Source organism: Orbicella faveolata, unplaced genomic scaffold (genome assembly GCF_042242905.1).
Source record: "Orbicella faveolata isolate gen_17 unplaced genomic scaffold, um_ofav_v1 contig_2, whole genome shotgun sequence".
Taxonomy (NCBI): Eukaryota; Metazoa; Cnidaria; class Anthozoa; order Scleractinia; family Merulinidae; genus Orbicella; species Orbicella faveolata.
This window is the reverse complement of record NW_028301547.1, coordinates 13125001-13139237: the sequence shown is the minus strand read 5'-3', so window position 1 is coordinate 13139237 and position 14237 is coordinate 13125001. Positions and strand designations below refer to the sequence as shown.

The 14237-nt window shown below is 37.3% G+C and overlaps 1 protein-coding gene across 1 annotated transcript; it reads left to right on the top strand.

Annotated features, from left to right (window-relative positions):
• The first annotated feature begins 1068 nt into the window (after nucleotides 1-1068).
• On the top strand, nucleotides 1069-5651 carry LOC110060102 (uncharacterized). Its single transcript, XM_089289282.1, has 2 exons — nucleotides 1069-3699; nucleotides 4758-5651. The coding sequence occupies exon 1, from the start codon at nucleotides 1069-1071 to the stop codon at nucleotides 2563-2565; it is 1497 nt and encodes a 498-aa protein (XP_089145408.1). The 3' UTR covers nucleotides 2566-3699; nucleotides 4758-5651.
• Nucleotides 5652-14237: the final 8586 nt, after the last annotated feature.

The window sequence follows — 14237 nt, the reverse complement described above, 5'->3', positions numbered from 1 at the left end:
CGTGTACATTGACTCTTTTGTTGAGTCCGATACCGATGAATCGCCCAACTCATTGAGATCCATTGGAATATTATCCATGCACATTTGCTCCGCCGCGCTTTCTTTTATTCAGTTTGTTCTCGTCGCCCAGCCACTCTAGCGTTCGTATCCTTTTTCGTCTTCCCCATTTTGCCAGACCAGCTTCAAGAAAAACCGAGCTACAGAAAAATTATCTCTCCGCCTTGAGTACATTGCGAAACTCAAGGGTTTTTTCGAGATTCACGCGTAAATTTCACCGCGAGTTAATGGTAGTAAATTTTCCAAGCGCTGATTGGCTCAGTGATCTGAGAACCCAGTTGAAGGCGTTTGTGGGCGGAGTTTGTTTGCGAAGCAAGAGATTTTTCTTAGCGCTGTTTTCTCGAATAAATTTTTTCGCTTGAAGCAGACACTTTAAAGAGTTACAACTCAAAGGGGATTTGTTTGATTGCCCTCAAATTTGGACAGTAGCTAGATTAACATATAAAAAACAAAAACGTGTCTGCGAATTGTTTATTTCGAAATATTTTTTCTCCGAGAGCAATTTTTGTACGATCACATCACATTTTTTAAGTCCTATTTTGAAAATGTTCTGTAACTTTTTACTGCAATTGAATGTGGCAAAACGCAGACACGCTTTTTTAGCGCTTTTTGTCCTGAAACCGGGGGAAAAAATAAATTGGCGAAAAACAAAATTCGCTTTGACTTGTAGCTTCCAAAAGGTGATTAGGACGCTCGCATTTAGTGGCCGTGAAAAAATCGGCACCTCATTTTATTTCAAAATTTTTGGTATGGTTTGATAGCCAGCTCTATAAGCTTTAATTTGATATAGGGGTTTAGGTATCTACAGCTTAAACCGAACGCGCTACATCGCTTGGACGTGAGACACCCCTGAAGGTATACGGTAACCTTAAGTCAGTTTCACATCAGCTCTATGGATTTGCAGATTTGCATTATGACATTCGTACAACTGGAATAGATCATTTATACAACTATCCAGAATTTTATCTTGAGAGTATTGGTAATGATCACTGGACAAATTATATTGAACAAATGGCAAAGCCAGGTACATGGTGCGATAATATTATTATTCAAGCTGTGGCTAATGCTTTCAACTGTGTAATTCACTATATATTGCCTACAGCTGTTATTGTAAAATTTGATGACTATAGTGGTCCATCTATCAGTGATAGCATTCCAGGATGTGTTCCTATATGCCCAATAACAGTAACTTCACAAACAGTAGATGGTATTCATGAAAGGCAACAATTGCCTCTAAAACTTGCTTGGGCAATAACAATACACAAGAGTCAAGGATTAACACTGCCAAAAGCATGGATTGACATTGGTCAGAGTGAAAGAACTGCAGGCATTTCATATGTAGCTATATATTTTATCGATGAGATTTCTATGGTTGGAAGTGGCATGTTCAACTTTTTGAACTTAAGGTTGCAACAAATTATGGGAACTAATGAACCATTTGGTGGAATAAGCTTGGTAACTGTTGGAGATCTTTTCCAGCTTAAGCCAGTTTTTGATAAGTGGATCTTTGAAAATTCCCAATCTGGCTATGATGAATTTGCAACTAACATTTGGACAGAGTACTTCACCCTTTTCGAATTGACAGAAATAATGAGACAAAAAGATGACAAAGAATTTGCTCAGCTACTCAATCGTTTGAGAGAGGGAAATCAGTCTGAAGGTGATATATCCATTTTGCAACAACGACTTCTGAATGTAAGGCCTGAACAAGATAATTATCCTATGAACATGGGACATTTATATACCACAAATGCATCAGTAGATGCTCACAACAATGCTCTGTATACCCTCTCTAAAGCTGATAAAGCTCAGATTAAGGCTGTGGACGTTATAGTTGGGGACATTTCTGATGATCTCAAGAAACAAATGAAAAACAAAATCCCAGATGATCCAACACAGACAATGGGTTTATATTCGCTAGTGTCTGTAGCGACTGCAGCAAAATATGACTTGACAACTAATATTGATGTGACTGACGGACTCACCAATGGTGCAGAGTGTGTCATAGAAAACATGGACTACAGAGTTGAAAATTCCACCAGACCAAGTATTATCTGGGTCTCTTTTCCACATCCTGACATAGGCAGAAACCAGTGCAGAGAAAATGCACATTTGTACAAGGCAACTGTAGATAGAAATTGGACACCAGTATTGGAAGTAACAAGACAATTTCGAGTCAATAAAAAAAGTCAAGTCCAAATTCTCCGGCGCCAATTTCTGCTTAGACCCGCCGCTGCCAAGACTATTCACCGTTGTCAAGGCGACACATTAAATGAGGCAGTTGTTGATTTTCCAGCATCCACAAGAGAGCACATGCATTATGTTGGCTTGAGCCATGTACGAAATAGCTCTGCACTGCATATTCTTAATTTAAATGAAAACAAAATAAAGGTTACTGAGAAGGTTAAAAGAGAAATGAGCAGACTAAGAACACATAGTGAAAAGTATGACTGGGAATTTTTGGGAACGGCTAAAACACATGAAATATTGTGTTTGAAATTTCTATAAATTTCCCAAAATGTCAAAATTAAAGATGAACTCAGTGCATGAATCAGTTTCTGTGAATTAGTAAAAATCAACAGGATCATTTCCCTGGAGTTCCATACCTTTTTATTGTTGTCAAGCTCCAAGGTAATTATTTCCAAACAAATGTTACTACATTAATTCCAGTTTAAGTCTGACAACTCAACATAAAACTATAGCACTCATAACATTGCTTTTTAGATCCAACCTGATTTGTTAGTGTATATGTACCCGTATGGACCCTTAAATCAAACACCCAGAGTTTAACTGATAGAAAAATGGATGCTCTCAGATCTGATAAATAGATTAGGCAAAAAATTCCTGTCAGCATAAATGTATATATATTATTTACAATTTCAATAAAATCAAAAGTATATATATGCATGTATATATTTAATATAATTGTAGATTCACACACATACCCATCACAGCCCACTGTTGAACAATTTTTGACTTGATCCTTTATGACTTTAGGAAAAAGAGGAAGACATCTCTCACAGATGTCAGAAATGAAAAGCTCACAGTTTCCACACACTTGCTGTAAATTTGCAAAACTGTACTGTGACATTCTCTGGACAAATTACCCGTAGTTTCATTAAAACAAGGATATCTTTAGCAGCCTCTCATTGTCATACAATGTCTTGAAATTAAGGCCAGAATAGCCATACAGGCATATTCTTTGGCAGAAAATGTTCTTTTCTTGTGAACAATTAGTTTCACTTTCATCAGGGGAGTCCAGTGAATGGCCATCAGTGTCAGAGTTCTCAATTTCTTCAGAGGAGTCAGAACTAGAAACTTCAACATCATTATCTGAATCACTGTCTGTGGACAAATCTGAGTTGTTGTGTGTATTACATCAATTGGTATTTCTGTGGTCTTTTCAGGTACAGTGTATAGGCAACTCAATTTCATCAAATGCTTCTGTGAAGCTTCAATTCTTCCATAAAGGTTGACTCCATAGTCCATCAAAGTCATCCACAACATTTCTGTCAACAGCCATCTCACTCAGGCGAGCCGAAAACTCTGAGGTGTTCTGTTCATGGTGCTGGAAATGATCTCCAGGAAAACGTGATGCAAGAGAGGGAGATGACATCAACTGGTCAAATCTTGTAGATTTTGGTATGGGTATAGTGGGATCATCAATATATTTCTTGTATTTCCTTGTCCTCGCGGTCACTTTAATTCATGACACAACGAAATCAAAAGAATAAAAAAGATTATGAGTCAATGGGAAACAAATAAATAACTGACATAAATAAATGACAAATAAAAAAATCTACATCTTGATGTATTGAAAAGACTATAGATCTCAAATAATGTTAATCCTTATAAATAATTAGAAGGAAAAAATGATAAGCATTGCAAATTTCTACTTGCTGCATCGTGCTGACTGGGTGTTGAAACACGTGGGCTCTCAAAATAGATTTGGTGGACTTACAACAAGCTTAAGCTTAGTTTGCAGAATTTATCTCGTTTTCTCAGGTCGATCTGAAACCTTTTAGGTGAATTTCGGCTTTTGGGGTTTTTAAAGAGCACACAATGCATTGCTTAGTTTGATTTATTTAGAATTATAGCTTATCATAACAGAAAATCCCTATAAAATTGGATTCCTTACCTTTGCAGTGAACTTGATTTAAGTGCCTCACGATCCTTTGTTATCTTGACAACCGTCGGGAACAGATCAACTAGTTAAAGTACGTTCCAGTTTCCTCGATTTCTTCGTAAAAAGTTTGTGTAGTTTTTTCCTTTTGAAGCAAGACCCATCTTTCAAAAGACCACCAACACAGCGTGGAAAGTGAAGCAGAGTTACCATCGAAAGCGACTGGTCTGGCAACCTTGTTGCCAGTCTCTCTCTCCTTCTTCTCCAGTTTCCATTCTCTCCTCAACTTATCAACTGAACCAATCACAGCACGCGAATTTTCACGTGACTATCCTCGTGACTGAGCGTGACAAAGATCGCGTTACTCATTCTCTTTTGGCGCCCATCTTTGAATTTAACGTTAACGGTTGATCGCTCGTGCGTATTAGTAGATTTCACTTCCAAAATTATATCAAAATGGTTTTTTCTGCGGTCCTGTGACTAGAAGAAAACAGCGTGAGTGTCATTAATGAGAAACATGCTATTCTTGGCGAAGATTTGGAGCTAAAAGAAAGTCTTACTGTGGATGTTTCAACAGGGAAAAATTCAAAGGGCAGATTAGCTGTATACAAAATTATTTGGTGAGTAATCAAATTCAAGTAACCCTATATTATACAAAGTAACTTCTTTTATTTAGACAAAAGCTTTTGAATGAACTTTGTCATCACGAATCATACACGAGTGGGTCACTCAGTCATGGCATGAAATGGATTCTGGCTAAAGCAAGGTTGAAACAATTTAGGTTGCCCAGAGGGCATGCCTAAACAATTTGATTTGCGAATAACAAGTCGTTTCTCTCGCCACACTTGTTCAAACGAAACAAATATAGCAGTTCTCGCTGATCCCAGTCAAAGTTCTTGACAAAAACTCCAACGAGGCAGCCACAGTCTGCATGAGTTTGATATGTCTCCTGTGTGTTTCAGCCTGACTGTATGGCAATCCGTGTTGATCTTCAATTTTGTCCATCCGTATATTCTTTTGCGTTTACTCTATTATTTCAATGTTCCTTTAATGTTTTAAGTGTCTTTTTTTAATATTTCTAATGATGAAGAAGAAGAGGCTAGCTGCAGAATCAACAGAAATAACTGAACAGCAGCTAAGTTTGCCCAAACTCAGCCTTTTTTTAATTTTAAGGAATGTCTCAGTTTTGTTCTTATCATTGATTCCTTACAATCATGAAAATCCAGATATGTTCCACACAGTAACAATAATTTAAGGTAACATCTTGTGTATGGAAAATTGTTGGATTTGTAAACTAAAAAAGTAAATTATCTCAAAAAGTTCTCTTTTTATCAAACATGTAAAAGTTTGACCTTCATATGTGTTTTCAGTTTTACTTTTGATTCTTGATGTAATGAAAAAGAAACAGGATGATTATTCTTATGTTTAAATTCATGAGAGCCAATGTAATAAACCATTCATTTAAAACCTGTTTGATGTGATATCAGTGACTTTATTTGTTATTTTAATGCTAGGCATTTATCATCAAAATTTTGTCTGGCCTACAAATGATACAAAATTCCCAGTTTTTCTCAGATTTTCCCAAAAATTCCAACCTATTCTCAAAAAATCCTACAAATTCCAAGTTATTCTCAGAAATTCCTAGGAATTTTTGGGAATTTTAAGGAATTTTCAAGGTGAGTATAATTATTTCAGTTGGAATTCCTAGGAATTCCTAGGAATTCCAAGTCAGCTCTATGTAAACTTGGAATTCCGAGTCCGAATTACCGTGAAAATTCACACCTTAGATTCCTAGGAATTCCTAGGAATTTTTTCCTAGGAATTATTAGGAAATTCCTAGGAATTCCTAGGAATTCTTAAAGTCATACAGACTAACAATTCACCCCAAACAAAAACAATCTTGTTTCAGAATGTTAAATCTCTCCACCTCCACATAGATGATGTGCAAAGTGATTACAACATTCAAAAAGCTGATGTCAACATTTTTGTTGAATCAAAACTTTGCTCATCAGGTAGAGATGATACATATCAGCTTCATGAATTTACTCTTTACAGAAATGACTTTAGTCAGTCTAACATAAGAACTTGCTATGGAACTACTGTGTACATTAAGAATGATTTAAATTGTACTAAAATTCCATACAGATGTAACTTTAATAATTTGGAAATTACTGTTATGGTTTTAAGCCAACCAATTCCAAATATTCATGTCATTGGTATCTACTGCTTGAAAACTTAAGTTACAATTTCACAGTTAATTGATGCTCTTTATACTCATCTTCACAACTCGGTATTAATAGAACCCACAATTCCAACTGTACTACTTGGGGATTTCAATATTGATCTAATTAATGCAGGCAAATAGAGAACAAAAAGCTTTAACAAAATATCTTATAACAGACAAAGGATATACTCAGTTGATTAACCAGTATACTGCTGACTACCGTACACAGATAGATCATGTTTATACCAATATACCACAATCTGTACAATCAGCAGGTACCCTGGAGTCTTACTACAGTGATCATAAGCCTATTTATATTTCCATGAAAGCTGTTTGAATATTTGGTAAAAAAATTTCACCATGTGCATCATATGAGATCATTATAATTATATTTAATTTAGCTGAATATGTAACTTTACATACCAAATAAATATCTAAGTGTATCAAGCAACTATTTGAATCACATATAGAAAACAGTCACAACATTTATTGGCAGAAATAAAGAATGGTTTTGATTTCCTGTGCTTTTCATGTTCTTAAATTCCTAGTCCTTATAGAGATTCAAAATTACATGTAACTCTACCAGAATTTGCAGATTCTGTACATAAGAATAAATTTTTCAGGTCAAAGAGATAATTTAGCTCCAATGTTTCTTAAGGAAAGCATACCATTTATGACTGGCTTTTCCTTTCTTAAAGCCTTTCCAGAAAAGCAAGAAATATCACTTGGACACCACATTTAGGTAAGTAGCTTATTTTTATTGGGGGTTGGAGAGGGGGGAAGGGGGGAGGGGAAAGGGCAGCAAATTAAAGATATACATTACATGTATCATTTTTCTGCATTCATTTTCATACCCTTTTCATACCTTTCACATATGCGACTATTATCTTTATTTTGTATTGTAGGTGAAGCAAGTTGTACTATTGTGCAAATCCATATAACCCAGATGAACACTGCAATAACAACTACAGTATAATATGCAAGTGACAGTAAGCAGATGTTAATATTAACAACACCATTACTGATGTTATACATGCCCGTTTACCAGCTGCAAAAAATAATATCGAAAGACTTCATAGAAACTGGCTTTAACAAGACAAACTTGTCACCCTTAAGACTTCATGGAATTAATCTGAGAATTACAGATGGATGTAAAATACTCCTGCTTACAAAGAGAGTTGCTTTCAACACTTGTGTTAGCTGCCACTTGAGCTGTTGAAACTCATTCTTTGCAAAAGACATTGGTTACAAGCATATAAAATGGCTCTCCAACCTGCACTTATAATTACACAGTTGGAAACACTTTGGAACTTTATCCTCGTATGTTGCTTAAAGTGAAGAATGTCAACAAGTGAAATCCACCTGAACTCACTACATGTGTCAAAACTTAACTCACAAATGAACCTATAGCTTTACAGTGGAATACAGAAATACAACTTCAACTTAAAATTAGCAGCTCCATATAACACTCGTATACATGAAAATGTACATGTAGAGTAACATCAGTCCTTCATATATGGACTGCAATTAAATGAAACTACCGGTACTAGACCCCATCATAAAGAAACACAAAAATAGAATGTATTAACCTGTCTCTATTAATTAAATAGAAATCTTGCAGTGTTTATTTCAAGTATAAGCTATCCTAACTTTTCCAGCTTATACCTGTTGAATTTTCATTCAATTCTTAAAATGGTTGTCTTGCTGTACTTCTACTACATGTGTGTCCTGCTGCGGTAAAGATTATGTTATTTATAACTCAGCAAAAAATTGATAACGTGCATGTATAGGAGACTGTTGGCTAAAATGTTTCCTCTTAGCTTTTATGTGTTACGTTATGGTAGTCAGTATTTCAGTTCGTTACTAAGAAAGAAAATGTTCCTAATAAAAGGAGTGTTCTTCTTGATTTTTGTTGTTGCACTCTCTTGAAATCTATTTCAAATGTGTAATAAATAATTATTTATTAAAAATGATTTTACCAGAGAACGAATTCAGCCACCTAAAGGGTGTCAATAAGCAACCATATTTAGACATCAGAACCTATGCATCACATTTGACCAACAGATGTCTACTTTCCTGTTTTTCACTCTTCTCTTTTTATTCTACTACCTTTTCTACATTCATCCAATAGGTCATTTCCGAGTTACCTTTTGCCTCTGTCAAAACGAGTCTAAATGTGAAACCATTCATATGACTTCCACCTACAGGTTCATTTTTCATGCCAATCAAACTCAGGTTTCGCACGAAGACTCATTGTGAAACAACAGCACAAGGAAACATTCATCCATGAGCTGCCTCACAGGGGCCTTTTATTTTTTTTTCTCGTTGACAACTTTAGAAACACAGGAAGTAATGTAACAAACACGAAAAACCGTGTTTGACCACATTTCCAAACATCAAGAAGAGAGTTGAAAATACGATGCGTAGCGAAGTACCTCTGACGAACTTCGAGGTGTTTGGAAATCTGGTCAGACACTGTCTTGAGTAAACGTTTGAAGTTGTCCTTCAGTAGCATTTTGGAATGGATAAATCTGACCAATTTTCCACAAACATGCCCGGTATTTTGGTGCAAAGTCTTTAACATGGTTTTCATAAATGCAGACATGTATTCTGTGTAAGCCAGAGGTTGGCATGTTTATGTCGATATTGGCCACTGGAAAACCAAGTGATGGAATTGCTCCCCACTAACAAACCATTTTAGGCAGACTACGTACCTCGGTCTTAAAAGTCTTAAAGTTCGGGAAGAAGAAGGCTTAGAAAGCAAATAGGTCGCGATAAAGGAGATAAAAATCTGTAAGATCGACAGCAATAAGGGAAAAGTTTATCCGAAGCATCATCAACAACAACAACAAAACTAATAAGAAATTGGAAAAAAAATCAGTCAGTCAATTTAAGAAAAACAACACCATACCCGTTAGAAAGAAAAAAAACAGAGGTTGAAAAAAGTTGTAACGAAATAAATTCAGTTAATTAAAGCAAAAACTTCTGTGGCGCCGCTCGAGATTCTCTTCCCGGCCCGAGTTCGAGTCTCGATCGGGGAAGAGGTTATTCGACCCCCAAGCCATTCGAGAATAACCGCTTTAATGACATATTGAGACTTGAACTTGAGACCGCCAGATGCGACCTTTGGATCAGCCGCACGCAGCTCATTCCGCTGGACCACCTGGAAATCCCTTGGGTTGTTGGTAACAAATTAAGATAATTAATATGTGTATAGTACATGATGATATGCTGATTTCTGGTTCCGCTAAGTCAGAGAGTGGGACTGTATTCTGCTAGTTATAGAGCGTAGGCTAGAAACTCGAGCATTGTTCGTTACCGTCATCAGCCAGAATTGTGCCCCAGAATTGCGCATTTTTTCAGCCAAAATTGAGGGGTATTCGGACAGGATTCAAAACAGTTAGCAACCCATAAGGTAATGGTTGGAAATTTGAAAACAGACATACACTTCAAAAATAATTGAAATTGCTGAGTATCATTCGTAACTGCTGCTTTTCATTGCTATATCTGCCAAGCGGTACCGCACAACGTAAGATCTGCTTACAATTGGTCGACTCACTGCGAACAAGAACGGGTGTTTTCTATGCGCTGTTTGCTGCAATTTATTGATACAAGATGTAGCTGAGCTGATCGGACTCTTATCTCGAGCAGAGATTCTGGAGCAGAATTTGGTTGCCTGAACAGAATTTTGAGAAGAAAACGCCATAGTTTTGTTTGAGTGTTGTCCACCGTCAGAATGCGCCACCAATTTACGAGCAGAATCAGTATCCAAAACAAGTGTCCAAAGCGAAAATGTGCCATATCATGCAGGAATTTTGAATATTATACTCATATTTCAGTATTCTCCCTTTTCATTGGGTTCAACTGTTTAACTCTCTTAACAAGAAAGTTGACTAGGGTTTTCTAGCAGCGGCGGGGAACAACAGCAGCGATAAGAATGACGCACCAGTGTCCCAAGGATAGTTGTCCCCTACCCACCCGAAAGCGACTAAGCTGGCAAACCATGACATCAGCCACATATTTCAGCCGATATTGCCTTTCAATCATGGTCCTATTGCACTAATTCTGACCAGTCCTATCAAACTTATTTATTCATTATTTATTCATTATTTATCACTCCCCTCCAGCCCCCTTTTCAGTTTGTGCTAAGTTTAGCCCAGGCTAAACACAGTTTTCGTTGATTGTACAATTTAATTAAGAGTGCGTTCAACATAAAATTGGAGTTTAAATCAACACAAACGTACAGATGTCAAAACTGCGCTGGAGAACTGATCTATAGCTTTCTAAAACCTGCATCATCCTAAATGTACTGAACAAGAGCTTCCTACATCGAGAATCGATTGAACTTCAAACAAACTAGGCCATAATTATGAGTTGGCGAACACTCAACATGTTTTTGTTGCGTCAATTATTATATCGCCTGGAAGCCACGCAAATAAATTTCTTCCGCACTAGCAAATCGCAGACAGTTCTGATAGTTAGCTAGGCCGAGAACACCTAAAATTGATAAAACAAGGAAATTCTACTCTCGATCAGCGCTTGACCTAATGTTCTTCACTCTGCTCGTGGCCGTGTTTTGTTCGCAAATAGCAATGTCCCGGATGTACTTGAATTTGGTCGAGCGCGAAATGGGATATCCAGACTTCAACAGATTTCTTTCTAAGTCTTAAGCCAAACAAAGTTCAGACCAAATAACACCAACAGCAGCTACAAATGTCTAGTCCATTGCATGTCTAAGCCCTAAATTAATGTGGCTAAAGATCTTTGTTGTCTAAAGCAAGCACAACATTATCGCCCCATGGCAAACGGCCTAAATGTCGACCCGAGTTTCTAGCCTCCGTTCTATAACTAGCAGAATACAGTCCCCACTCTCTGACTAAGCGGAACCGGAAATCAGCATATCATCACGTACTACACACATATTAATTTGTTACCAACAACCCAAGGGATTTCCACTGGTGGTCCAGCGGGATGAGCTGCGTGCGGCTGATCCAAAGGTCACATCTGGCATCAAGTCTCGATATGTCATTAAAGCGGTTATTCTCGAACGGCTTGGGAGTCGAATAACCTCTCCCCCGATCGAGAATCGAGCTCGGGCCGGAAAGAAAATCTCGAGTGGTGCCACAGAATTTTTTGCTTTAAGGGTCCTTTAAAAAATTGATTTATTTATTTAGTTATAATTTTTTCCAACCTCTTTGGGTTTTTTTCTTTCCAACTTGTTGTTTTTCTTAAACTGATTGACTGATTTTTTTTTCCAATTTCTTTGTAGTTTTTTTTGTTGTTGTTGTTTCGGATAAACTTTTCCCTTATTGCTGTCGATCTTACAGATTTCTATCTCCTTTATCGAGACTTGTTTGCCTTCTAAGCCTTCTTCTTCCCGAACTTTAAGACTTTTAAGACCGAGGTATTCTGCCTAAAATGGTTTGTTAGTGGGGAGCAATTCCATCACTTGGTTTTCCAGTGGCCAATATCGACATAGACAACATGCCAACCTCTGGCTTACACAGAGTACATGTCTGAATTTATGACAACCGTGTTAAAGACTTTGCACTAAAATAGCAGGCATGTTTTTGGAAAATCGGTCAGATAGTGTACATAAATATGGTCATGTCGTATTGAGAATGCTATCTATCTCGTGTACTCTTAATAGAGGCCATACCATGTCTATGCAAGCCTTTCAAGTCGCTGCAGATGAGTCCAAGCCACTGCAAATTATCTCAAATTGATCATTTGATTCGCGGCTCTAGACAAGCTTAACCTCTTCGATTTCACCTAAATGACCTCACTATGTCTTTACTGTGAGTTAAATTAGCCAATCATTGCGACAAGAGCATCGTAAACAGTTGAATCGGTTATTTACTTCTATATTTCAGCGAAAAAGTAACCCTTACGCGACATTTAATTTTAATAACTCTGCCTGGATTCGCCAAAACATAGCCACAGAATTCGACTTGTCACTGATAATCTTGATACAATTCTGTCCTAGAGCTTAGCTTTCCACAAGGCTTATCGTAGCTCAAATAAAAGGAAATAACTCTCCTGTATGCCTTTTGAGGCCAGGAAGACTAAATTCGCCGTCTTTTTGTTGAATCGTCAATTGTACAATTTAATTATGAATTGCTTTTAACATGAAATTGGAGTCTAAATCAACACAATCGTACAGATGCTAAAACCGCGGCGGTGAGCCGATATATTGCTGGTTTTCAGTGTCACGCTATTCAAAATAGAACAAAATAATATATAGATTTAGCCAAGCCTAAAAGCGGAGCTCCTGATCACTGACGATAAAGGAAAACGCGAATTATTTTTTCTTGGATCAGAAACTCAAAAAATGATCAATTGTGAGCGTGTAATTGTTCAGCGTGTGGTTTTGCTGTTTTTTCCAGTTAAATTTTAACAAACTCTACTCAACAAGCCTAACCAAGATTGTAGAAATTACGTACGCAATATATCAGGGACTTTCCAAGAGACGATTGTACAAGGAATATGTCAGAAGAAAAGTCAACAACACGCCAGGGGTTAATTTGCGCCGAAATTTTGCCTTTGCGAGTACCCCTTCCTTCTCCCACAGAGAAATAACCTGACGTAAGGGCCCATTAACCGATCTTTTCGAGCCGTTGCTAAGGAAAATTTAGTCTCATCTAACCTCCTCATTTTTAGTTAGTTCAGAGTTCTTTCATGTGTTTCAACTTTTTCATGACCAGTGACACTAGTGATGACGTCATCAGGCCGCGCCCATGGTCATGTTACTAATACAGAAAAAAGGCAAAGGCTCCCAGGCAAATTACTTTCTCGGGATTTTTTTCATTGATTTAATATTTTAATTTAAATCCTCATTACGCTATGCATCGATTTTGTTTCATTTCATTTTTTTCATTTCGTAATTTTCTGAAAAAAGCATGATTTCGAAAACGGAATGCATAGCTATGTTGCCAACGTTGGCTTTAATCAAAATTAATCGAAGAAGGCTAGATTTAATGAAAAACCGCGTTTCCTTTAGCATTTAAAGAAACCGGAAGTGCGCCCGATATCTATGGAAGTTACCCTATCAGCACGTGCGCAATTTACACTGCCAGCGCACTTCGGTAAGATTAAACAAAGCCACACTGAGTTAGTTTTTCTCTTTCTATTGCTCTTGTTTTTCTGTCTTTCTCTTATTTTGTCTTTACTTGTACTTTTTTTACTTTGCATTTGCGAAACACAAAGAAAAACATCTAAAATGTACGCGAATTTGCAAGTTTTTGAGTTGTTTTTATTTTCCGTGCTCATGCTGACGTAAGTGACCGGAAGTGAAATTTCACCTCCTTAGCAACGCGCGCGAGCGCACGCATGAATCGGTTAATGGGCCCTTAAGCCCGCGATCCAATTGGTAAACCAGTAACTGGTCAGCGGTCAACTTTGGAAAAAACACGCAACCTTGATGAGCTCTAAACCTAAGTCCACGATGCAGTCACGTGATACTGGTCAGCGGATAGCTTGTTGTGACAGCTGTCAATTAACAATAGCGTGGACGCCCAAAATCAAAGATGTAGCCATGGTAATGGTGCTACTCTCTTTGTTTTCAAGGTATTGGTGTATGGACAGACGGACGTATGTACGGACAGTCACGTGACAACCAAAATTTTCAGATCGATGGGTTACCAAATTTTCTAAGGTATGGGGCTCCGCTCGCGCGCCTTCAGCGGGTAGGAGCTCTGCTAAAAATCAAAACTGTGCAGTAGATAAAGTCCAGAATCTGGGAAATGAAAGAAGGTAAATATGCAAAGACTCTCGTCAAGATTCTGGTCACAGCAAATTTTCTCATGCAAGATATGCGAAGAAATTTTTTACTCA

What these genes read in the sequence shown, in the direction of transcription:
- LOC110060102 (XM_089289282.1), top strand. Translation starts at nt 1,069, where the DNA reads ATGGCAAAGCCAGGTACATGGTGCGATAATATTATTATTCAAGCTGTG.